The sequence below is a fragment of the Lissotriton helveticus genome, chromosome 7 (assembly GCF_964261635.1).
Source record: "Lissotriton helveticus chromosome 7, aLisHel1.1, whole genome shotgun sequence".
Taxonomy (NCBI): domain Eukaryota; kingdom Metazoa; phylum Chordata; class Amphibia; order Caudata; family Salamandridae; genus Lissotriton; species Lissotriton helveticus.
In genome coordinates, this window is record NC_136068.1 from 325,094,225 (window position 1) to 325,118,758 (window position 24,534).

At 45.6% G+C, this 24,534-nt stretch overlaps 1 protein-coding gene across 1 annotated transcript in view; it reads right to left on the reverse strand.

Moving 5' to 3' along the window:
- Positions 1 to 24,534, reverse strand: part of PTPRT (protein tyrosine phosphatase receptor type T) — a 1,693,536-nt gene that overhangs the window by 284,454 nt on the left and 1,384,548 nt on the right. The window contains exon 16 of the mRNA XM_078652140.1: positions 13,050 to 13,079. Coding sequence (XP_078508266.1) covers positions 13,050 to 13,079 — 30 coding nt within the window. The remainder of the gene's footprint in view (positions 1 to 13,049; positions 13,080 to 24,534) is intronic.

Sequence of the window (24,534 nt, forward strand, 5' to 3'; positions counted from 1 at the left end):
ACATGTCACCTATTATACTAACATCCAATAATAACGTGTTTTGTCTTTGTGGTAACTCAATTAAACAAGCATTTGCAATGCAATGGGTCTTGCATTACTGAACGTTTGAGCTGTTGGCGTCAATAGGTCAAGCTTACAGTAATGCGAGGCCTATTGCATTACAATGCTTGTTCTAAAATTCCTCCGTCAGTGCGTATTCTTTCAGGGGCATATTGATGAGAGGGTTGTGTCACATTTGCACTGCACAAGGTGCTACAGGCGTGGCGCAAACCTCGAAGTCAGATTTTTGAAGCCACACAAAGCCACTTTGCATGACTTTGCTTGGCTCCAAAAATCTGGAGTAACGCAACACAGCCCAAATCGCTGAGTTGCATTACTCTGCCCTGTGAAGGCGTTCCATGGACATTGTGTGGGCGTTCCCACGCAACTTCCATGGTTTTTAACACATTCCCAGATTTACAAGACCCAGTAAATTGGGAATGGACTAAAAATATATGCCTCTGCATTGGCACTAGGCTAGCATTGTGTGCCAGAGCTGGGGAGAAAGTCAGGAATGCTTGATTACAGCCCATTCCTGCCTTTTCTCCAGAGCACACTCACAACAAGGCAAATTACAGGCAAACATTCCCAAAATAGATAACCTACTTGTAACATCACTCTTATTTTTTATTTTTTTTGCAGAGTTTTATATAGCGCGAAGTAGAACCGAACCAAATCAGTTATCAGAGCGCTTTACATAGCACCAGTTACGTTACATGAGGACACACTTTCATTTTAGGCACGGGGAGATTAAGTGATTTGCCCAGAATCACAGGGGGTTTTTGGCGTTGTTACGGAGACTCGAACCAAGTTCCCCAGGTCCGAGGTCGAGCGCCTTAGCCGTTAGGCCAACCCCTCTCCCACTCTTATCTCACTCTCTCTCTCTCTCTCTCTTACACATACCTGCACTCTGCTGTCTCTTTCTCACTTGTTTCTTTAAAAGCTGTCTCTTTCATCCTTCTAGCTCCCTCTCTTCTCACGCTCTCTCTCTTTCAAACACACATATGCAAGGCTGTCTCTGTCTACTTTACAATCTGTCTCTCTCGTCTCTGTTGTAGCTCCCTTTCATTCTCTCTCTCTCTCTTTTATATATACACACAGACGCGTCTCTCACTTGCTTTTTCAGAACCTATCGTTCTTCACACATCTTAAGTTACATTTCACCTATTATACTAACATCCAATAATAACGTTTTTTCTCTTTGTGATAACTCAACTAAACAACCATTTGCAATGCAATGGGTCTTGCATTACTGATCGTTTGAGCTGTTGGTGTTGCATTATTATTTGCAACGTCAAAAGGTCAAACTTTCAGTAATGTGAGACCTATTGCATTACAATGCTTGTTCTAAAAATGTCCTCTGTCAGTGTGTATTCTTTCAGGGGCATATTTATAAGAGTGTTGTGTCACATTTGCACCGCACAAGGTGGTACATGTGTGGCGCAAACCTCTAAGTCAGATTTTTAAAGCTACGCAAAGCCACTTTGCATGGCTTGGCTTGGCTCCAAAAATCTGAAGAAGCGCAACACAGCGCAAATTGCTGGGTTGCGTTACTCTGCCCTGGGAAGGCGATCCATGGGCATTGTGTAGGTGTTCCCATGCAACACTCCCATGTTTTTTAAAGCATTCCCAGATTTACAAGACCCTATAAAATTGGGAATGCACCAAAAAGATACGCCTCCACAGGAGAGGCGTAATGAGGAGAAATATGTTTATTTCTCCTTGTTACTTCCTATTACTATGTGTGCTGCATTCTGTAGGTCATATAGAGGAATACCTCTCAGGATTGTTTTTGTTCAGGAAAGTGCCCCTTCCTGCATACAAACAATCCTGCATTGGTGCTAGGCCGCTGTTGTGTGTCAGAGCAGGGGAGAAAGTCAGGAATGCTTGATTACAGCTCATTCCCGCCCTTTCCCAGTGAAGCAGTGCAGCGCAGCAAGGTGACTTGCCTTTTCATGACCTTGCCCTTCAGTGTTTATTTTGCTCCATTGTTAATTGATCCTATTTTGATTCATTCCTTTATTTGACTCGTTTCTTCTTTCCTTTTGCCTTCTTCTTCTTTCTTCCTTGTATTTTTTGCCTCATCCTTCCGTCTTTAAATCACGTTTCTCTCTTTTCTGACATAGGAAGCGAGTGAAGTTTTAAACTGTGCCCTGAATATTAATCTGCATTACTAAATATGCATCTAAGCAACTTTAACCAGCTATGCTTGCACTAGAGGTTTCTGAAAAAAGAAGCGATTTGTATATGATTCAAACTTTGTGAAGATGAGGAAGATTGTGACATTTTGTTTAAAAAACCTCGCTAAATTTTAAACCTTTGAACTTATCTTCCCCCTACTCAAAATGTGTTCATACTGCATAACTATTAATACGTATGTTAAACAGCTCAAAACGTGGGCATTCATCCACCATTTTTGGGGGTAAACAAACAGTCAGTAAAATATTTCATCAAATTGTAAAATGTATCAGTATTTAAATTACTATTGCATTTTCCAATTTTCCGTGCTATATGCTTGCCTTTGTATCAGGTTAACCGTTAAGTCCAGGCCGTCCTGCTGAGAGCTGCATCTCTCATGTGCTGAGTCTCATACAGCTCCAGAGAGGTTCTTTAACACTCACGGCACGTGAGCTCTCATCTGATTACTTGGAGAAATTACCTTTCTAATTACTACCTTTTTATCCAAGAAACCGTGAAGATTCGCACACGAGACACACTAATGATTCTAGTCCAATCATTTCATTATGCAAAGTGGATTCAAGTGCTTCCTACAAGATGTCAATATTTATTTATGATTCCCCCCAGACTCTTAAGCGCTATTGGCAGTCGCGGCTATCTATACACAATCAACGCCAACAACACCCTGCGTGTTTGGGGTCCCTACATCCTATGGAATCAATTGTAGACAGAATAAAAAAGTGTATATTGCTGGCTAACAATGTCATGCGCAGGCTTGTCATGGCAGTTAAAAAATATATCATGGGTAGAGGAAGTGACATAATCCACCCTTTAACATTGAGGACATCATGTGTGACTTTGACCTGCCCTTAACCTGTTAAGTGCGGCTGTCGGCCGTTGAACGTTCGGAGCTACCTGGCTTGTGCTGCGCACGTTCAATGGCCGATGCAGCCCCGCCCACTCTTTAAAACGGCCGCACTGCCGCGAAAAAACGGCCTTGGTTAACAGGTTAATAGTCTTCTTTTTGCTTCTGAAAAGTTAGGAGGAAAGTAATCAGGGATCCTTGAAAACTGTTTACGTTTTGATCCTGCCACTTTCTCTATGACCCCTGAGACAAGGGCTGCAAAGGCAGTGACAAAGGGACCAGATGACAAACTTTTGCCTGAAGTTATTTTGCATGGGTGCATCTACGTAGGGGCCATGCGGTATGCGTGTATTTATTCCAAATTATGAGCTGTCATCAAATCATATTCCTCTTCATGACTTACATTGTTTTATTTAATTGTATCTCTTGCTACAGTTCTATGTAATGCTGTGTCTTGGTACATGATTTTGAGCTGTTTACTGTAAGTAGCGGCAAAAAAAAAATATCAAAAAGTGTTTTCCGAGTTAATCACTTCTTCGGTGCTTAAATGTATATTGATGATGATTCGGCTTTATTACCTATTGTTGCTCATTATATGAAATGGTATCAAATCCCGTATAGGTCGTGTCACCAATGTTCAAAATTCTTGATGTTCTCCTTTAGCAGACTTGTTCTACAATAGACAGATTCTTGACATGTGAATACATGTGAATACATGTGGGGCCCAATGTAGGAATGTTTATCAGCACACAACGTCTCTCGCTGATGTGAGACACTGGGGGATATTCTCAATAACGTGTGATAATCACTGCAAAATTAGCTTCACTCAACTCTTCATATTGCAGTCCATCGCGGGGAAATAACGCTGTGTTAACTAAGTATTCACAACACGGAGGTACCATCAGAAAGGCCAACGATAAAGTCAAGACGACGCCGCAAAAATGTGAAACACAAACAGAAAAAAAAGTTGTGATGAGGCCAATTGCGATACAAAAATCAGCAAAAACCAGCTACAGGCCTGCAACTCACACACGTCAGGCAGGAAAAATCACCATAAAAGAAGAAAAAAAAATGCCAAACAATAGCGAAGCACAATGGACATTACCGGAGCAGTACAGAGGACAACCAGAACCCCCCCGGAGGACCAGCCTGGGACCTCGGGGTCAGAGTAGGGCAAGGGGCGGAAGAGTAGGAAGAAGAGGTTCAGTCAGCAGGAAAACAGGATCCTGATAAGGGAGTAGGTAGAACACCATCAACAACTGTTCGTCACCTCCACAGTGTCATTGGCAACAAAAAATGGGCTATGGCAGTCCATCGTGGACAAGGTGAATGCAGTCAGAGTGCTGAAGAGGACAATAAGTCAAAAGGCGCTGGAATGATGCTGAGTGCCAAACCAAGCTGAAACTCGCCAACAACCATAAGGCAGCAATGCAGACTGGAAGTGGGAGTCCTGCGCCACAGGAGGAGCTGGAAGAGATGGAGGAAATGGTGTCCACAATCATCAGTAGGGAGACGGTGGGAGTAGTTGGGGGACCGGACACTGCTCAACATGACCGGACATAACATCACCATGGTGAGTAAGGACCAGGGACTGGGGGGACGGGGGAGATGGGCACAATGGCACACATGCACAATTAAGTAGAGCACATCTACAGACAAACCATGCCCCAGACCCCCAACTCCCACCAAGAGACCAATGTGCCCAAGTATGCAACATCTCAGCACTGTATAAGCACAGAAGTCAAAGGCACACCACATGAAAGGATAAAGGTCAGCAAATCTAGAGCTGCAGGGGCGACTCCCCCGAAATGCAGCATGCACACACATAACATGCAGAGCACATCAACATTGACAACAATGTGGTACAAATCGCAACACGTATACAACCGAACACAGGACACAACAGGTCCCGCTTGTGTGTAGAAACTGGCCAATCACATTTGGCATTGCAGGGAAATGTGAGTTGATAGTGTACAAGTACAAACGCACATCCGTCATGTTGTTGAAATGTCCACTGTGCCCCATCAAATAGGCAGCTCCTCCCAAACAGCCACAATGTACACAGTCATGCAGTCCGAATGAAAAAATGTACAATGCGACAACATACATGTGAACACATTGTTAAACTGCATCTCCCCTTCACATTGCAGACGGACGATTAACACTTCCTGCAGAGCAGCCCGAACCTCTCTTCTCTGATGATGAAGGGGACCACCACAGCTTCAACTTCGATGCCCTCCAACAGCTCATGGAGAGCCTCCGCACCACATCTCCAGGAGCAGGGCAGCCCAGCTGTCATGAAGAGAACCCACCCCCTGCACAGACCACACAGCAGGCATCAGGCACCACCACGGCTGCCTCCCAGGATCCCCACAAAGAACACATGGCCTTTCAACACCGTGTGTTGTGGTACCAGGAGAATCTGGCTGAACAGGTGTGGGTGGGGTTCAACCCCATGGCAGCCAAACTAGATGGCATATGTGGGTGTCTTAGTCCCATCAGGGACCGCTCATAGTCCCTAATGGACACCAACAGTCCACTCCATGCTCTCTAATGGACCATGGCTGACATCGCTGGAGCCCTGACACAGAGACTAAAACAACTGTCCAGTCAGAGTGGCACTAGCGATGTCACATGGGTGTTGGAACACATGCGGAGGTCAATGGAGACCATGGAGCGAATGAATGCGGAAAGAGCGGCTGCCATGGCTGCACACCAGCGGGAGGTAGCTGGGTTCCTCAATGACCTCAGGACCATCCTCATGTCATTGCTGTCACAAGGCCTGGCGTGATGCATGCTGCTGCTACCAATACATCCACATCTCCGCCCCTTGAAGTGTCAGTGCCACACAGTGCGGCAGACATTCCACCTCCGGCCACTGATGTGCCACTGCCACACAGTGCTGGAGACAGAACACCACCACCCACACGTGAGGCACATGAGACTGCAGAGGACGAAGATGCGGATGAATCTACCATCATGGTAAGAAGGATGCAGTAGCATGCATCTCCACCATAGGGCATGTTTCTGTTTGGTTCTGCCCTCTGCATCATCACCTTCCACTGTCCCCGATACACTCTGCGGCACTCACCTTGGACCTCGACATGGACTGCCATATTCTGTTTGATTGCTAATGACATAGCAATCAGACTGCGGACTGAACTCTGCCTCTTCTTTGGGACTTGTCATTCCTTAAGGACTCGGGCTGGCCCTCCACGGGCCAACATTGTAAAGTGGGGTTTTCATGGCCCTGTACTGCTCCAGCTGCAACACTCCAATGAATGTGCATTAAACATACATAATCATACAGATGTGTCATGTCTCTGATCTTCCAAGTGTGGAAGTATGGATGAATGTAGGCTCGGTGATTCCCCCTTACGTCCATGCTGCTCATGATGTGGGACATGGGTCACAGGGTGACACATTGCAGAATGTGGTCCGGGTGGCGCAGACACAACAACGGGGACACATGCATTAGTTACTTCCTTGTCCAGCCCATTACAGAACAACGCCCAGAGCCCCGGGGTCATTGTTCACATACTTACGCTGGACTGGCATATGCCAGGGCAGCCCACTCCGCTTATGCTCACAGGGGGGACGACAACGCTACATGTCCCAGCTCTTCCCGGTAGTGATCTACAGATCACAGGTCTACTTGTCAGCCACTCCCTCACTGCTGGTTTACACCCACACCACACCCATCCAGCATACACGTCACAAGACATCTGACCCTGCCAATAAAAAGGGCCAGGCTTACATGCTGGACACCATTTCCACTATCTATCTGGGTGCATCCGTGTGGTGTGAATGTAGGATTGAGGGCCTAGGGCCCTGCAACATCACATTCCCCATGACCTGAGGTGACATGCTGTCATCTGCACAATGATACTCAATCATAGATGGTCCATGACTTGCAGGGCACAGACTTGGTGGTACCGGATACACAGCAGCTGGCACAGGCACACCGCAACGGGACGGTGACTTTCTGTGCACTGAGGTAGGGGTACCTTAAGTGCTGGGTGGGTGTGCAGCCTGCGATGATGTCCTGTCCTGGAGGTCCGGACTGGTGACGATCGATGTGATCCCTGCTAGACCGCAGCGTAGGCCTGAGCCAGCAGGCAGTGCGTGCCCACCGCCACGTGGCGTGGCCTCACGGGTCAGAGAGTTAGTGTCACCTCAAGGGCTGAGCGGGTGTGCTGCCTGCGATGGTGCCGTGTGCACTGATATGTCCTCTACCATAGCAAAATCAAGAACCAGAATCAAATGTAAGATCTGGGGCCCGTGGAGCAGGCTGCATGATATGGAGGGTGTCATGTTCGCAGGCCCTAGGCTTGGGGCTTACATCGGCACGTGGTGGGCCCTCTTTGTAACACGCCAGTGGCGGAAGGTGAGCAGTGAGGCCTGGGTGTGCAGGGGTAGGCATGCACCACTGGGCAGCGGGAGGGGCCGGGGTGCAGCTGACTGGGTGCATAGGGGCAGGCATGCACCGCTGGACAGCGGGAGGGGCTGGGGTGCAGCTGACTGGGTGCGCAGGGGCGGACAGGCAAGAATGGCGTGCGCATCTGTATGTACTTTGTCATTCATGTATGTGGACTCTGTTTCAGATGGGGGATCTGTTTCAGATGTGGGAACTGGTGAACTGCACTACATACCATCACATGCTTGGATGAGCAGATGAGCAGTGAGGTCCGGGTGCGCAGTATCGACACTCTCTCTCCCTGTCCCTCTCTTCTTTTCTCTGTGTCTCTCTCTCTCCCTATCTTTCCATCTTCTTCTCTTCCTCCCTCTCTTTCTGTCTTTCTCTCTCTCTCTATATATTTCTCTTTCTCTCTCTCTCCTTCGATCTCTCTCTGTCCTTTGCTGAGCGCATGACACACCTTCTTATCTGGATTTTTGTCTTGCAGGCTGTGACCTACAGATTGTCCCGAGGAGAACCACCATGTGTCTTCATTTCTGTTCTGTGTTTATTTGAATACATTTTCGTTTGGTAATTCAAAGTTGAATGTGTGATGCTCATTTTTGTGATGCAAGTAATAAACAAAGGGGGGAGGGAGAGGAAGAAGTGGATTCTGTCTCCCCTGGCAATATGAATAAACAAAAGGAATCCACTAGATTGGGTTCGGTGATCCCTACAGTGGAGGGAAGCAACCAGTGTTGTTTAAATACCCCTCACACACCAAAAGGCCCCTTGGTGTCATGCTTCATCATCGGGGTCTTCGCAAACCCAAGCAGGCCATGCTGTAACCGTGAGTGTGTTTGGTGGAATGTATGATTGCCAAAACCTATACCAGGAGCGACTGCTTTAGATCCTAAAAACTCGGTTCCTTTAATACCTTATAGGTTGCCATATTGGGCAGAACAGAAGACCCCCAATACCACGCATATGGCTCATGAGGCTACTTAGCCCATTACTATAAGTAAGCAACATACATCTGTTGATAACTGTGTGATATTAATTCAATTTTTTCATCTTATGGAACCAGATGGAGATCTTCAGAGACAATTCATGTGTGTCCTAGTATATATGTTTGTTCATGTTTTTCTATTTTTTCCAGGGTTCCTGGGCCTTATTTTTGGTTCCTTGTTACCCTTCTGTGTATTTACACAGTTTTTCATGAACATGTATTGTACACCGTTGGTTTATTTAACCTTTTGTTCATTTACAGGTTCAGTATATCGCCAATTGGGCGCAACGGACTTTCGCCTTTTTAAAAACAGATAGGTACATTTCACCATAAATTATTTTTGTAGAGCACACTTTGACATCTACATACACATGTGAGTAAGGTGAGGATAACTAGTGCACATCCTTGTCCTGAAGAAGGAGTCCTATACTCCGAAACATGTTGACGCACTTTTGAGGTTGCCTAATCAGTAGAGAACAACCTCGCTTGCACTTTTAATGATACCAGCCGAGGACTCAATAAAGTTTTTTGTTTGCCTACGAGCCAGGTATTTTTTAATTTTCACTTTCACCTCACCACTCACATTCTATAACTCCACACACACCAACACATAGTTCACCTTCAGTGCTCCTACGTAGTCGTGAGTCGTAGCATGCCTCATTCCGTAGAGGTTTGCGAAGACCCCGATGATGAAGCATGACACCAAGGGGCCTTTTGGTGTGTGAGGGGTATTTAAACAACACTGGTTGCTTCCCTCCACTGTAGGGATCACCGAACCGAATCTAGTGGATTCCTTTTGTTTATTCATTTTTGTGATGCCACATGCATGACACAAAATGTGATTGTGCGAGATCAGGCGCATTCTTTGGTACATGATTTCCATGTAGTTGGTGTGGCATGTCATTGCCTGGGGGGTGCTGGGGGGGTACTGAGGGTGGTGGTGGAGGGTGTTGTGGCCCGGTTGGTGCTCCAAGGTGCATGATCAGTGGCTCCATGGCATCTGTTGTTCTTTAGGTGTGGCTCTTGGCTGGGCTCCCTTTTCTGGTGCAGGCTGTAATCCGACTTTACACCAGGTCAGAGAAGGTGTTAGTTTCCTGCTGCTAACATGCCTTATCGCCTGTTTTGGGTTCTTATCGCCGATCTGGCTGGTCGTTGAGAATGTTGCAAAGTGGTGCCGGGGTCATCTGTGGCAATGTTTTTTGCAGCTGCTATCGCAGGTAAGCTGGTGATTTGGACTGTTATCACCAGCTTGTGAATGGAGCGATAGTTTTATTGCCACTTTGGCTGCAGTAAGGTTCCATTACCTCATCGATAAACCCTTGAGAATATACCCCACTGTGTGTTGATAAAACCGATCCATTGCTCTCGGAACTGTTGTGCGTGTGTTACACTGACCTTACTGAGAAAACCCCCCCACAAAAGATCTCTTCCATTAGCTTGATAAGACGTGTCTTTTGCTGCAAGTTAATACATTGTGTTCTGAGCAGCGACTACTCTGAATCTCCTTATTACCAACCGGTATGAGGTTTCTGGGAACATAGACTTTGGGAGTTCAGAGGGAAGGGTTCCAAAGGATGCAGAAACATAAATCTGGGACACTATTTTGACCTACTGCTGGCAGCAAGTTACCCCTGATTCACCCCTTCCTTTCAAGGTCTGGAGGAGAGGGCAGTATCAGAAATGTTACCAAGGCAAACAATAGGTTGTCTTCTATGGTCAAAGCATACGCACTGTGCTGAAAATGGGAAACAATTATTTGGGAGCAGGAATTGGAAACTGAGTGTGAAACCAGAAAGGGTTGCTGACATGAGGGTCAGATTCATGAGAAACATAGTCAATAACAGCCAGCCCATGCCATGCTTTTTACAAAATGGATCTCAAAGATAATGCAATAAGAGATAGTACTATGTTAAGGCTCTTCTGGATTACTTAATTGGTCGCAAACTGACTGCATTACAGGGGAGCTTAGGGGGTTAAAACACCTGCTGCAAAGATCTATGTGTCCTAAGTAAGTTTTAGAAAGAATGGCACGATAACTCAGGTGGTTAATGTTCTTGCAGGAGAAATCCATTGAGATTCTGGGCAAAGGTTTTATTCATCATATGTTAGTTCAACTGGTTAATGTGCATGCTGAAAGAGCATTTAATGTAATGTGTAGGTCATACATTTGTGTTCTATGTGAGACAGCTAAGTGGGCTAATGCCTTTGTTGGGGAGATCCTTTCAGAACCTACAAATGACTTGGATACCCGCTGTATGGTAGGAAGCCTTTCATTTTTAAACTAAGTCTTTGGGTAGTGTGTCATTTATAACATGGATTCCTGAGAGCGGTAATAAATAATTGGCATTCAGTGCCAAGAACTTTGGTTAGAATAGTGTGCTACCTTGAAAGAGTCTAAGATCTTAGAATGCTATAAAAACGCGCCTGTTTAGATAGAAGTAGTGAGTACACTTCCATTGGTGTCTTTGGATAGATCAACTCGATGTTATGCAGTTTCCTCAGCTTCCGATTACATGTCCCCCTAATATTGGGCCACCATTCCTTCCAATACCCACAGCACTTTTGAGCGTACTATGAAAAGCATCAACGCTATATAAAGGCACAAATACTTCTGAGATGTACTGTGGCTCTCTCAGTGGCATACCAAAAGGGGCATGGACCCTGGAACCTGCCATAAAAATGGGCTTTGTTGCCCAAAGTATGGGCAGATGAAAACACCCATAATTAGGATGCAGTGGGACCATGATGCTCCCACGCCCCACTGCAGCTAGACCTGCTAAATTAGTCTAAACTAAGCTTCTGTGCTGTTATCAACCACGTGCACTCAGTTGCTTCTTGGGTCATTTAAGTGCCTGTATGCTGGTCCATGGGCCTGTAACTCTGGTTGAGTGCTCCCATTTGCCTTCAATGTGACTGTGATCTGCAAGGCGCCTATAACTCTTTTTATACCTATGCGCATGCACCTGCTCCAATAGGATGCACTCAGATTGGCACAATGGCTACTTTACCTTTGGGTAAACTTAATTACTATCTTGACAATATTTAAGGCTCTTGAGTTTGTCAGAGGTTAAATGCAGTATGTATTGTGCCATGGGTTAACCCCGATGGCAGGTTTGCAATTATTTCTGCTGGTAGCACTGCTTACCATTTGGTTAAGATTTGAGGATGGTATTTCTTGGAGTGTGCCTGATGGCTGGTTTGCTCCGTATTAAGCTCAGTTGGCGGTTGCCCTTGGCTAAACCTGGTCAGTTGTTTGACATTGGTTATGCATGGTGGATGGTGTGGCATTAGTTAAGTTTATGCTAAAGTACTCTAGTGTTATATCCGAGCACAGATTCATTAATCTATTTTATGGTGCGCTCTGATTTATTTGTAGGTTGGTGGAGTAACATGAGTGAGAGGTGTGGTGCAGAGGCCAGAGTGGCTGACTCCGGAGCACGGGGCTCACGGTTCAAACAATGGCGGCAGCTCAGCTCAGCATCATGGGACTCTGGGCAATAGCTCACTTAATCTACCCAATGCCCCCCCCCCCCCCCCCCCCCCCAGTGCCTGGATACCCTTGGGTAGATACGTTTGCGCTTTGCAAATGTGGAATAAATAATGAATGCTGGTAAATGGATATTGTTCAGAATGTGTTGAGATGGTGGACGGAGCACTGAAGCTTTTCGGACACTCACCCCCAGTCACGTATCTGGGTTGAATCCATCATCGTTCTTTTGCTCACTTCGCCACCCCAGTTCAGACACAGCTATATGCAAACCAGTCTTGACCCTGTGCCTCATGGGAACAGCCCAGCCTGAACTGCCAAGCCATGTCTTCCCTGGACCGGAATCAAGCATCTTGGGACCAGATTCGGGCTAACAGCCCTAATTAGCCAGGCTAGCTTGAATCCAGTGGCAAAGTGAGCAAATGACCCATGTTTGGGCATACCCTGCCAACTTAGGGCAAACAAAGCACACAAAAGGAGATGATGGACAGAGTGCTGTGTTAGCTTCTAACAAACTCAAACAACAGGCAGTTGTGAAAACTGAGTGTAATGTGAGAGAACAGTGAGTGTCAACAGAGACATGCAGAATAAAAAAAATAAGAAAGAGGTAAAGTAGACAGGAACAATGCTAAACAAGTCAGATCATGAGAAAACAATGGAGAAGAGGTGAATAGACTAGATGGTAGGAAAAAGAGAAAGAAAAAGAAAGAAAGAAAGAAAGAAAGAAAGAAAGAAAGAAAGAAAGAAAGAAAGAAAGAAAGAAAGAAAGAAAGAAAAAAAGAAAGAAAATAAATAAATAGATAAATTAAACACAGAGGGCGCAGAAGAAGAAAAATAAAGACTGCGAAGCAAAGAAGGAGAAAGAGTGGAAGAAATAAAGAAAAGAAAATAAATGAAAAGGGTATATAGGAAGCAAATGAAAAATATAGATAGAAGGAAAGAGGAAATGCAAATGAATGCAAGGCAATAAAATAAATACATATGTCTCAGTGATGAAAGAAAAATGATGAAAGAAATGCTATAGTACAAGCGTTCTTATCAGGCTCGGAAACAGCCATGGCCAGAGGGTACTTACAAGTAATAGGAGTACGAATGTGCATTTCTTCTATGAAGTAGTGGATAACAGTCGAATGAAGAAAATGTCATAAAAGAGAGAAAAAAAGAAAAAAGAATGATTAGATTTATATGAACTGTGATTTGTTGAAAAAAAAATCAGCATGAGTGAGACTCACATTACCCATGGACTTGATGAAGCGTTCGCTCACTGCCCCCCTTCACTATGCCCTGCGTGGGTTTCATAGATCACCTCTAATGGACACTTCATTCTTAAACACAACCTCTCACACGCTCCGCCACTAGCCAAGGATGTGCAGATCAAGGGGGTACACAGTCAGGGTAGATTATAAAATCTGCAACAGTTGCAAGGCACCTCACCAATTTGTGCACATGCCACTTACTGAAAAAGAAAAGACACTTCTATTGACAGACGGGTACAAATATGCAATCTTAGTATCTCTCAGAGGTGAGAATAACATTTTTGCACAGTGATAAGAAAGGCTATATTTGCACCTGGTAGTTAGTGTAAGTCAGTGTGAAATCATACTATATCTGGGCAATTTAATAAAGGATGGTCAGTGTATTGATGGGATGACTTGTGACCTACAGGAAGCTCGCCATGGGAATTGTTGCTCTAGGTGAAATATTCCAGAGAGAATGAATGAGTGAAATGGCTGCAACATACGCAAGTGATATACAGTGTTAAACCCTTCTCTATGAGCCAACATGGCTTGCAAATTGCATGAGCTCCACATGAAGTTCGAGTAAGGGATGGCATGTCCTGGAGAAGCTCTAAGAAAGGACCCTTAATCAGAGTACAAACCGCAAGGGAGAGGCTGGGCGAAATAAAGTTCCAATTAAAAAAAATAATCAGGTAGGCATTACACTCTTCTCAATCAATGTCTGTTTGTTTCTGGCTAAGAGGCGTTTGAGACTTATTGAGAGACTGCCAGTGAATATAATAAGCTGTTTATATGTGGCCAATATGGAACTAGTAATATTGCTATTATTACTGTGTCAGGTTAGACATCTGATCATTATCCAGCCACAAAGCACCAATAGGCCGATTCACCAAAGGACTCTCTGACAATTGTCCAACAGCCCACTTCAGACGCACACTTTGTGCACTTAGAAATTGCAACAAAAAACAGACGGGCAGATTTACAAGCCCCTTGCGCCACTTTTGCGTCACTTTTAACATGGGAAAAGTGTTGCATAAGTGGCGCAATGGGCTTGTAGATCTGCCCCAGAATGTGCAATGTATGCGTGCTCGTGTAATATTGTGTGTGTGTTTACTATATACCACTACTCTGTGACTTCCTCACACATTAACTATGAAGAATTATGATCGGCTAAGCCTACAATTGAGTTTCTTTCTAAACAGAAACACACGTGGAACTCCTTTTTCTCGAGGTAGTAAGCTATTCCGCAACTAGACATGAATTGGAATTTTTGCACGGGCAACTGTTAGTAAAAAATTGCAAATTTTATATTCGTTCTCTTAAAAGAGTAGTTCTTCTCCTTCCAACATCACTAAAAAAGAATAGCATGAGAAAGCGCAGAAAAAAAATACTTTTGTTTCTTTGAACCACATACATATGCATAAGAAATGTATGGTAAGATCAATTTTCACCTGTGTCTTAGAAACGTATGAAAATTACGAGAAAATGTAAATCACACATAGGCATAATCACGTAGTGCGAGTAAAGGAAGTTACTCAAGTTTCCCTAAATCCTTATGAATCATGTTGATTAAAGCAGACTGTATTACCTCCCAGGGGACTGCAAGAAATATTCCAACTGTTCACAGCTGCACATAGAACAAGTTACAATCAGTCATGGTACAATTGAAGTTTCTGTCTATCAGAAACCATGGCAGTGAAACTGAATAGATTACATCAGAAAGGTTGAAGAAATGAGCAGTGACATAGACCCATTCTAAGACTCCTACCGAAGTCCATGGTTAAAAAAGAAGAGCTAATAACCTCAAATAGGCAAAATAGTTTTCCCCCTAATTGCAATATGCCGGAGTTTTGAGAGAGCTAAGCATAATGATGCTTGGGCAGTAGCGGGAAAAATGTATGTCAGGTATGAACTCACCTTCAAAAGTTAGAAAACATACATGTTCAATACACAGAGCAGAAATCTGCATGAAAACTGTATTCTACTTATACCTCAAGTAGAATAGTCAGGTGTGAAGTCATTTCAATGTATTGAGTGGTGATATGTGGGAAAACTGTGGGGCATATGTACAAGCCCCTATCGCCACGGGAACGTCATTTTTGTGACGTTCCCATGGCGGTAGGAGCCTTGCCTTATATACAAGGCAGCGTTAAGCCACTTAACGTGGCTTAACGCTACCTTATACATAAGGTACCTTTTCAGGTTTTGCAGAAGAAAAAAAACACAATTTGAGTTACAAGCCATGTGTTGTTTTTTTTCACTTATTTATATAGAAGAAATGCTACATATTAATTAACAGTGGTAGAAATTTCCAACTAGATTCGCTTTTTTGATAACAACTAACTACACTCTCTTAGAATGATAAACGTACCAATTTCGCCCAGTTAACTCCACATTACGGTGCATACTCATTCACTCATTTCTCCTTTAACCACCCTCTCCCTTGCTGCCTAGCCCTTTTTCACCCTCATTTTATTGTTTTTCTCTCCCTATACCTTATGAGGCATAGGTCCTCATCTTGCCGCCGTTCTATCAGTTTCCACGGACTGCCTATTATCTGGTTTCTCTCGGGATAATGAAATGGTTTGTGTCCACGAGCATTTTGCTATGCTGCCAGCCCACACAGACAGATGTGGATATGATATGGTATTGCTCCATTCCACGGCAGCGCCTCAACTTTGTTTCATTCCATTGCCTCTTTTTTTCTGCATCACTGTCTGGAAAATGCCATCCAATCTCTCCCGGCTCTCTGGCCTGATTGCATTCTGAAACGCCCGGCTGCGGTGCAGCCGGGGGGGTGGGCTCGCGACTCTGCGCGGAGGAGATAGAGCGAGCGGGACGCTAACATTCCAGCCTTGATTTAAACATTATAATTGCTAGTTTACCTTTTGCCGGCATTATTATTTGCTATTTGCACTTTAATCGTTTTACTTACTGCTTCAAGCACATTGTTCAAGACACTGGGTTTTTATATACTTAAACACAAAATGCAACTATGGCTTCTCTTGTTTCTGTACAATCTCATCCTTGCACATGGATAATAATGGGGCTCGTCCTTATCCTTTTCAATAATTGTTTATTGTAACATTGTTATGGTTTTAACTAAGTAAACAATAAATTCATTAATTGATTACTGGTGTACTACTAAATACGGCAGAAGCGGAGCCAATGTGTCAAGAACCCCAGTGCAATCAATCAATCAATCAATCAATCAGAGTACTTGTAAAGCGCGCTACTTACCTGTGAGGGTCTCAAGGCACTGAGGGGAGGGGGTGCCGCTACTGCTTGAAGAGCCAGGTCTTGAGGAGTCTTCTGAAGGCGAGTAGGTCTTGGGTCTGCAGTAGGTGGGTAGGGAGGGTGTTCCAGGTCTTGGTGGCGAGGTAGGAGAAGGATCTGCCACCGGAGGTTGTTCGTTGAATGCGGGGGACATCGGCGAGGGCGAGGCTGGCGGAGCGGAGCTGGCGGGTCGGGGTGTAGAAGTTGAGTCTGCTTTTCAGGTAGGCTGGTCCGGCGTTGTGGAGTGCTTTGTGTGCGTGGGTGAGGAGCTTGAAGGTGATCCTCTTGTCGACTGGGAGCCAGTGTAGGTCTCTCAGGTGGGGGGTGATGTGGCTGCGGCGGGGACATTGACGATTAGTCGGGCAGAGGCGTTTTGGATGCGTTGTAGACATTGTAGGTGTTTGACTGGGATTCCTGCGTAGAGTGCGTTGCCGTAGTCCAGTCTGCTGCTGACGAGGGCCTGTATCACCGTTCTTCTTGCTTCGGTCGGGATCCACTTGTAGATCCTGCAGAGCATGCGGAGGGTATTGTAGCAGGAGGAGGAGACGCGTTGACCTGTTTAGACATGGAGAGGGAGGAGTCGAGGATGAATCCTAGGTTGCGTGCATGGTCGGTGGGTGTCGGTGCTGCTCCCAGTGTGGTCGGCCACCAGGTGTCGTCCTAGGCTGAGGGGGTGGGTCCGAGGATGAGTACTTCCGTCTTGTCCGAGTTTAGCTTCAGACGGCTGTTCTGCATCCAGTCGGCGACGGCCTTCATTCCCTCATGGAGGTTGGTTTTGGCGGTGTGCGGGTCCTTGGTGAGGGAGAGGATGAGCTGGGTGTCGTCGGCGTAGGAGAGGATGTTGAGGTCATTTTGGAAGGCCACTTGTGCAAGGGGGGCCATGTAGATGTTGAACAGCTTCGAGCTGAGGGATGAGCCCTGGGGGACGCCACAGATGATGTCAATGGCCTCGGATCGGAAGGGCGGGAGGCGGACTCTCTGTGTTCTGCCGGAGAGGAAGGACGTGGTCCAGTCCAGGGCCTTCTCTTGGATTCCGGCTTCTAGGAGGCGTGTCTTTAGAGTGCGATGGCAGACCGTGTCAAAGGCAGCAGACAGGTCCAGGAGGATATGGGCTGATATTTTGCCGTTGTCTAGTTGGCACCTGATGTTGTCTGTGGCGGCGATGAGGGCTGCCTCAGTGTTGTGGTTTCGTCTGAACCCGGACTGGGACGGGTCCAAGATCTTGTTGTCTTCCAGGTGGCGGGCCAGTTGCATATTGATGATTTTTTTGATGACCTTCGCCGGGAACGGGAGCAGGGAGATGGGCCGGAAGTTCTTGAGGTCTTTGGGGTCCGCCTTGGGCTTCTTGAGGAGGGCGCTGATTTCGGCGTGTTTCCAGCTTTCCGGGAATGTTGCTGTTTCGAAGCAGATGTTGATGACCTTCCGTAGTTGGGGTGCGATGGCAGTGTCTGCTTTGTTGAGTACGTGGTGTGGGCACGGTTCTGACGGAGATCCTGAGTGGATGGAGTTCATGACCTTGCGTGTCTGGTCGTCGTTGACGTTGGCCCAGGAGGTCAGGCGGTTGGTGCTGGTGGTGTTCACAGGGGAGGTGGGGTCTGGCGTAGTCGGGGTGGTCATGGTGTTGAAGCTGTCATGGATGTCAGCGATCTTGCGGTGGAATAAGATGGCCAGTGAGTTGCACAGTTCTTGTGAGGCGGTATGTCGTTGGCGTTGGCGCTGGGGTTGGGGAGTTCTTTTACGATGCTGAAGAGCTCTTTGCTGTCGTGTGCGTTGTTATCCAGGCGGTCTTTGAAGGAGGATCTCTTGGCTAATCTGATGAGGTGGTGATGTCTGCGGGTGGCGTAATTGTGGGCTGCGTGGTTGTCCGGAGTGCGTTTGTGGAGCCATATCTTCTCCAGTTTCCGGCAGGTGTGTTTGGAGGTCTGCAGCTCATCGGAGAACCAGGTGCTCTCTTGCTGGCGTGGTTGTTGGAGGGTTTCTTGAGTGGGGCGAGGGTGTTGGCGCAGTCGTCGATCCATTGTCTGAGGTTGCGGGCTGCGGAGTCGGGGTTGGTGGGGTCGGTGGGTGGGTTCTGGGCGAGGGTGGTGATTAGCTGGTCTTCCTTGACTTTGCTCCACTAGCGGCGTGGCAGCTGTTGGGAGCGGTGGTGTGTGGTTGGTTTGGTGAAGGTGAAATGGATGCAGCGGTGGTCGGTCCAGTTTAGTTCGGTGATGTGGTCGATAGCGACGTGGGTGCCTGTGGAGAAGATGGGGTCCAGTGTGTGGCCAGCGGCGTGGTTGGGTGCGTCGATGAGTTGTCTGAGGCCGAGGTTGACGAGGTTGTCGATCAGGGTGGCACAGTTGGCATCGTTGTTGTTCTCGAGGTGGAAATTCAGGTCCCCGAGGAGGATGTAGTCTGTGGAGGCGAGTGCGTGGGTGCTGGCGAGGTCAGCGATGGAGTCGCTGAATTGTGCTCGGGGTCCGGGTGGTCTGAAGATGAGTGTTCCTCTGAGGGTGGTGGTGGGGTCGGTGTGGATCGGGAAGTGCAGGTGTTCGGCGGTGTTAAGGGTATCGTCTGCGTGGGTGGCGACCTTGAGGGTGGACTTGTGAACGATGGTTATTCCTCCTCCGAGTCCGTTGGCGCAATCCCTGCTGATGATCTTGTAGCCGTCCGGGATGGCTATGGCGATGTCTGGCGCCGAGGAGTAGTTCCACCAGGTCTCGTCAGGGAGGCCACATCTGGGGTGGAGGTGTCGAGCAGATCCCAAAGCTCGACGGCATGTTTGCGTGCGAAGCGGGTGTTGAGGAGTATGCAGCGGAGGTGTTTGGGTCCGGTCCTTGGAGGTTTGGTGGTTCTGTTGCAGGTGAAGCTGCAGGTGTGGCAGGTGAAAGGTCCGTGAGTCTGTTTCAGTGTGGCTTGGAAGCAGGTGTGGTTTCGGCCGGCGCTGAGTGCGTGGAGGGTGCTGGCGTCTTAGCGGAGTCTGGTGTTGTGATGTTCGTGGGGTCGAGGGGTTCTGACGCTAGGCGCGGTCCAGGCGCGGACGGGCACAGACGGTCCTTGCCTTTGGCATGCCAACGGCGAACCCGCTGTGCGCCCTCCATAAGAGGTGGGTAGGGAGAGAGGAGCAGCTGGGAGGGGGGAGCGGGGTGGCCAATGGGTGTCAGGGGGCGGGGCCACAGGGACGCAGCGGCGGGAACAAGGGAGCTGGAGACGGCGGCAGCAGGAGCAACGAGGCAGCTGGTGGCAGTGTGGTGGCGTGGGGAGCGACCTGCCTGCGAGCAGGGTCAAAGGTCGGAACAGGGCAGTATCCTTCCCCTGTTTGAAAAATGCCTCCATAATCAGGGTTCAGTAGGGCCCCCAGGCCTAAGGGCCCCAGGGCATCTTCTGCACCAATGGAAACTAGGCCTTTGAGTCACGTGTAACTTCTTCTTGGCTCTTTGTGTTTCAGGCCCCTGATCCCTATCCCTCAATTCTCCAGAATATTGGAAGGTATCTTCCTGGTGCAGTAGTGAACTGAACTACTAATGCACATAGTTTAATTTAGATGCCTGGTCAGCAACCCAGCTTGCCCCTAAACAAACTGGCAAGCTTTACTTCATTTTTGAGTTGTTTCTCTTCAAAACATACACATAGTCGTAGAAACAGAGGGTAAGGATTGTTGTTGGGCTGTTTGCAGAAAGGATTACGAGTCTAAGAGCCGATAGGTTGACGGTATTCTAAACTTAATGCCCTGATACACGCAGACTAACAGAAGGCATGACAAATAATCTAAATACCCATTCTTGAAAGAATACTATTGAATAGGATCGTGGTAATTTATCAAAGATTTTCGGATGCATGTTTACCCTAAACCGAGCAAGCGTTCTGGGGAATATGTGCAGGGCATTCTGTTTACAAAACGTGTGGGGTGCTACTCATGTGGCTGCTTTCCAAATGTCACCCAAAGTTATAAGTTGCTGAAATGTTACTTTAGATGTCTTTGGCCTTTCTGCTGTCACATGTAGACTGTCGAGAAGGATCTCTGTAGGCAGATCATAGACATTTTATTGACCATCTGGAGGGTCACAATATACATTTGAGACAGTCAATTACAGTTTGATGCTTGTATCTATGGAACCTTACTCAGTGGTCAACTTTACTACTGTGGTCAAGAATAGAGTTTTGGTCTCAATTGCTGAATTAAGAAATCTCCGAGAAGCGTACAACTTCAGGGTGATATTTGTGTCTGGCATAAGCAATTCGTTTTTCAACACCTGGTTGCTTGAGGCAGACCCTTTTTTCTGCTCTGTTATCATATCCCTATGGACAGAGACAAAAAGACATTGAGAATGTCTTTGTTTCTTTCAATTTCTTTGGGGTTAGTGTTCATGGAAGAATCTCTTGACTGCCAACTATAATGAAGGCTAAGCATTGAGCTAGCCATAATCTTAAAGAATTGGGACTCTGAGCCTCCTTCTTTCCACATGGGGGTTATTGCATATCACTGATATTCTGAACTAGCCTGACATCTTTTCTAGAGTAAATGGCTAAGACTCATTGTCCTAAATCAGGCAGGTTGTTTTAAAGGACTGCTTCTCCCTCCTTTAAACTAAAGCTCTTGCATTTGTGGTTGCCAAGTACAAATGTGAATATTTACATACGTCAAATCTCTGGGAGGCATTCTGGTGACACATGATAGATATATCTAGATAACGGAGATGGACAGAAAAATGTAAACATGGTAACAGGATATTGAATCTAATTCCAAAACAATTCTGCTAAGGCTGAAAAAAAAATGAAAACTCTTTCACCCGCCCCCACAAGAGAGACCTAGAGCCTTATCACAGAGCATGTGCAGTCAGATCTGTGTCTTATACTTATTTAACCTTCAGTGGCACAGAGACACTTGGAGGACTCATGGTGATTTATGGTTTGACTTCTGTGTGTAATTTTGCAGGGTCTCCAAAAGACTATGGTGGCTTGCCAGGAGGACAAGTGGGGTCTTTAGTAGAGCAAAACAGTCATCATTGCCCCTGTTACAAACATACATATTTGCATAAGCATCGACTCAATAGGGTAGTCATTCCCATATTGCTGATGATAGTAGAAACACAGCACAACATGCCTGTATGTCGCCAGCACATGGGCATACATAATCTGCTGTGTCGACACGGCCCAATGCCGAATAAACTATGCATAAGCCAGTCTGTGTAGTGTCCACTGGGTTTCCGGCATATTTAACTTTCTAGTCTCTCAAAAGCACAACCCAGAAGTAGTTAAACTTCATTTAATAATTCTGTGCTCCCACAAATTAATACAATTTGGCTAAGAAGCTAAAAGAAGAGCGAACTGTTACTAAGTCAGTTTTCCAATTCCTAGGGTACACTACGTTTTATAACTATTTTCACAATTACTGTACTTTTCTTTTTTAGATAAATATAAACATTCTATTGTATAATTGTAATCAATGTTCCATTTGAAGCCAATTATGTAACTTGTGATGCTGCTCAGTTGGGACAGAAACTAATTTTAAACACCCAAAATTGATCTCTCACCCCCCCCACCCACCCACCCTCCTGTCACAGTTCAACTGCTTGAACTTTTAATCTTAGAACTCTACATTAGTCTGATGTAAATTAAGAGACCTGTTCTGATTCATCTTCTTTCAACTGGAGTTGAGCTATTCAATTCTTTCGTCCTGCACATGCAATTATGATTTGAAGCCCTTAGCAGTCGTCTTAAGGGCATTTGACAAAAACAAGTGTGAAGTGGAGAGTGATGAGGGATACATCTGCCGCTTTGTCTATCAGGGCGGTTAAAGATTTGTTGTCCACTTCTGCTTTTTTCGACACATCTTGGACATATTCCTGTTTATGGTATACATGGCAGCCAACAAATCTTTATTGTTGGCTAATTCCCTACCAACATTAAACTCATGAGGACCATTGCATCATTGACCATGTACAACTGTCCTTCTCCAAAATAGATTCAAAATTGTCACATGCTTCACTCTCAATTTCCACAATTGAGCATTCCATATAGTGCATGCTAATTGCCTGGACCTGATGGCTCCATTCCATATGAAAGGAGAAGAGCTTCTGACAGCATGCTGTTCCCAGAAATGACTTGGTTGGCAGCCCCTTGAAAATCAGTACTGGCAAATATGGCCTAATGAAGAAGTTACATGTGTATCCTGCAGATGGGCCTGCAGTAGAATAGATAACCCTGCGGCTAGGTTTGTGCATAAAAGAGTAGACAAGGCTATAGTAACAAAGGTCACATTGGCACACCGAATAGGAAAAATGAGAAGATGCAGGTATCCATGCTGCAGCTACAAATTAGCCAACTAGGAAGGTACAATCCAGAACTCAGGAAACCTATGGTACCAGCATTCTGACTGTAAACCCTACCAGGAAAATGTTTGGCATCTTCAAACAGTGAGCACTCTATCAGGAGACAGCCATTTGGTTTTGAGAGTGGTTTAAAATATGCCATTTTAAAATGAATTTGTCGTGATCACAGGACGAAGAAGTCTCATGCCCGGCCTCGAGAAGAGGGTGAGGCCTTAGAATGCAAAATGATCTTGATTACCTGCAGCATTAACTAGCTCTCTTTGAGGAGAATGTTAGGTGACTTCAAGACTTGGGCAACTATTTCCTACATACAAAAAAGTATTAAAAAGAGGTTACCGATATAACACGAATAATACAATACAGTCCTTTTCATTAAAAAAAGGATATACTCACAAAGAGTATTATAACAATAGCAAAAACCCTTTCATTTACTCATAAAGTACTAGTCTAAAAGCCATAAATCCAGCAAATACGTCTACCCCTGGAGTGCCTTTTCCATTTGATCAAAATACTTCCATACTGAAATAAATGTTCTAGTAGCTCCCACTCATTTCTCATAAATCTCTTCATAGGCTTTTACTCGCTTAATTTTATTATAATATTCAAGAAAGGTCGGGCTTTTGACAGTTTCCAATTCTAGAGGATCAATGAATGTACCACCAAAAAAGAAATGTATTTAAACTTCCCCCCCCCATCTAGTTAATTGCTGAAGTTGCCTCTGTTTTGATAATCCAAAAAGTGCCAATTCAGGCTCAGGTTCTATCCTACTCAAGAGCGCATGGCTAAACTCAGCACATATTTTCTCCCAGAACTGGGTCAGCCATGAGCATGTAAAAAAACATGCACCAGCCACCCCCCCCAACCTGTTGACACCGAAAACATTTATTCTCAACCTCAGGATACATTTTATGCAATGCTTGTGGGGTGTAATAAGCCATCCATCGAGACCAAAACGCTATCCTTTTAAAATGTGCGGCTCTCAATACCTTCCTGCTGTGTTGAGAGACAGTTTGCCACTCTCCAACTGAAATATTGCAAGATAGTTCTTGTTTGATCTTTTAAGAAATTTGGTAACCAAAAGGGGCTCGCCTTGATTTCAAAATAATCGATACCAATTCCCTATACTTCGCAATTTAGTTCTAAACACAGCAGATAAAACTGGAGGGGTACTTACATTTCCTGGGAGTACATATTTATTTCTTAGTGATTTAAGTTGGAAGTAGCTAAAAAAGAGTAGCCTGCACTTATTGCCACATCGTGCCTGAACCTCATCCCAGTTAATACATCTACCTCTTATTAAGAAGTGGCTTAACTCTTTTAATCCTTTTATTTCCCAGATTTTAACATGGCTATTCCACATATAAAGGCCCAAGCTTTGGTCTCTTTCAAGCCCAGATATTCAAATCCTGAAGACTGGGCTTCTAGAGAATAGAGTTTCTGAAGTCTGCTGGTAAACGCTTGAAGCGTCTTGTATCTTGTTTTCTTGGGAAGTTTTAATGTTTTCATAAAGACCGGGAGCTGTGATCCAGCTTCATGGATCATTTTATTCAGGAAAAAGCTATCCAAAGATCCCTTATTATCAAGTAGCCGAACAACTATATCCATAAATGCTGCTTCATGGTAAGTACGAAAATGGGGGAGTGCCAGCCCACCCCAGCTAGTATCCAGTTGAAGGGTTGATGATTTTAGCCTTGATGCTTTTTTATTCCAAATAAACTGTCAAAATAATTTTTCC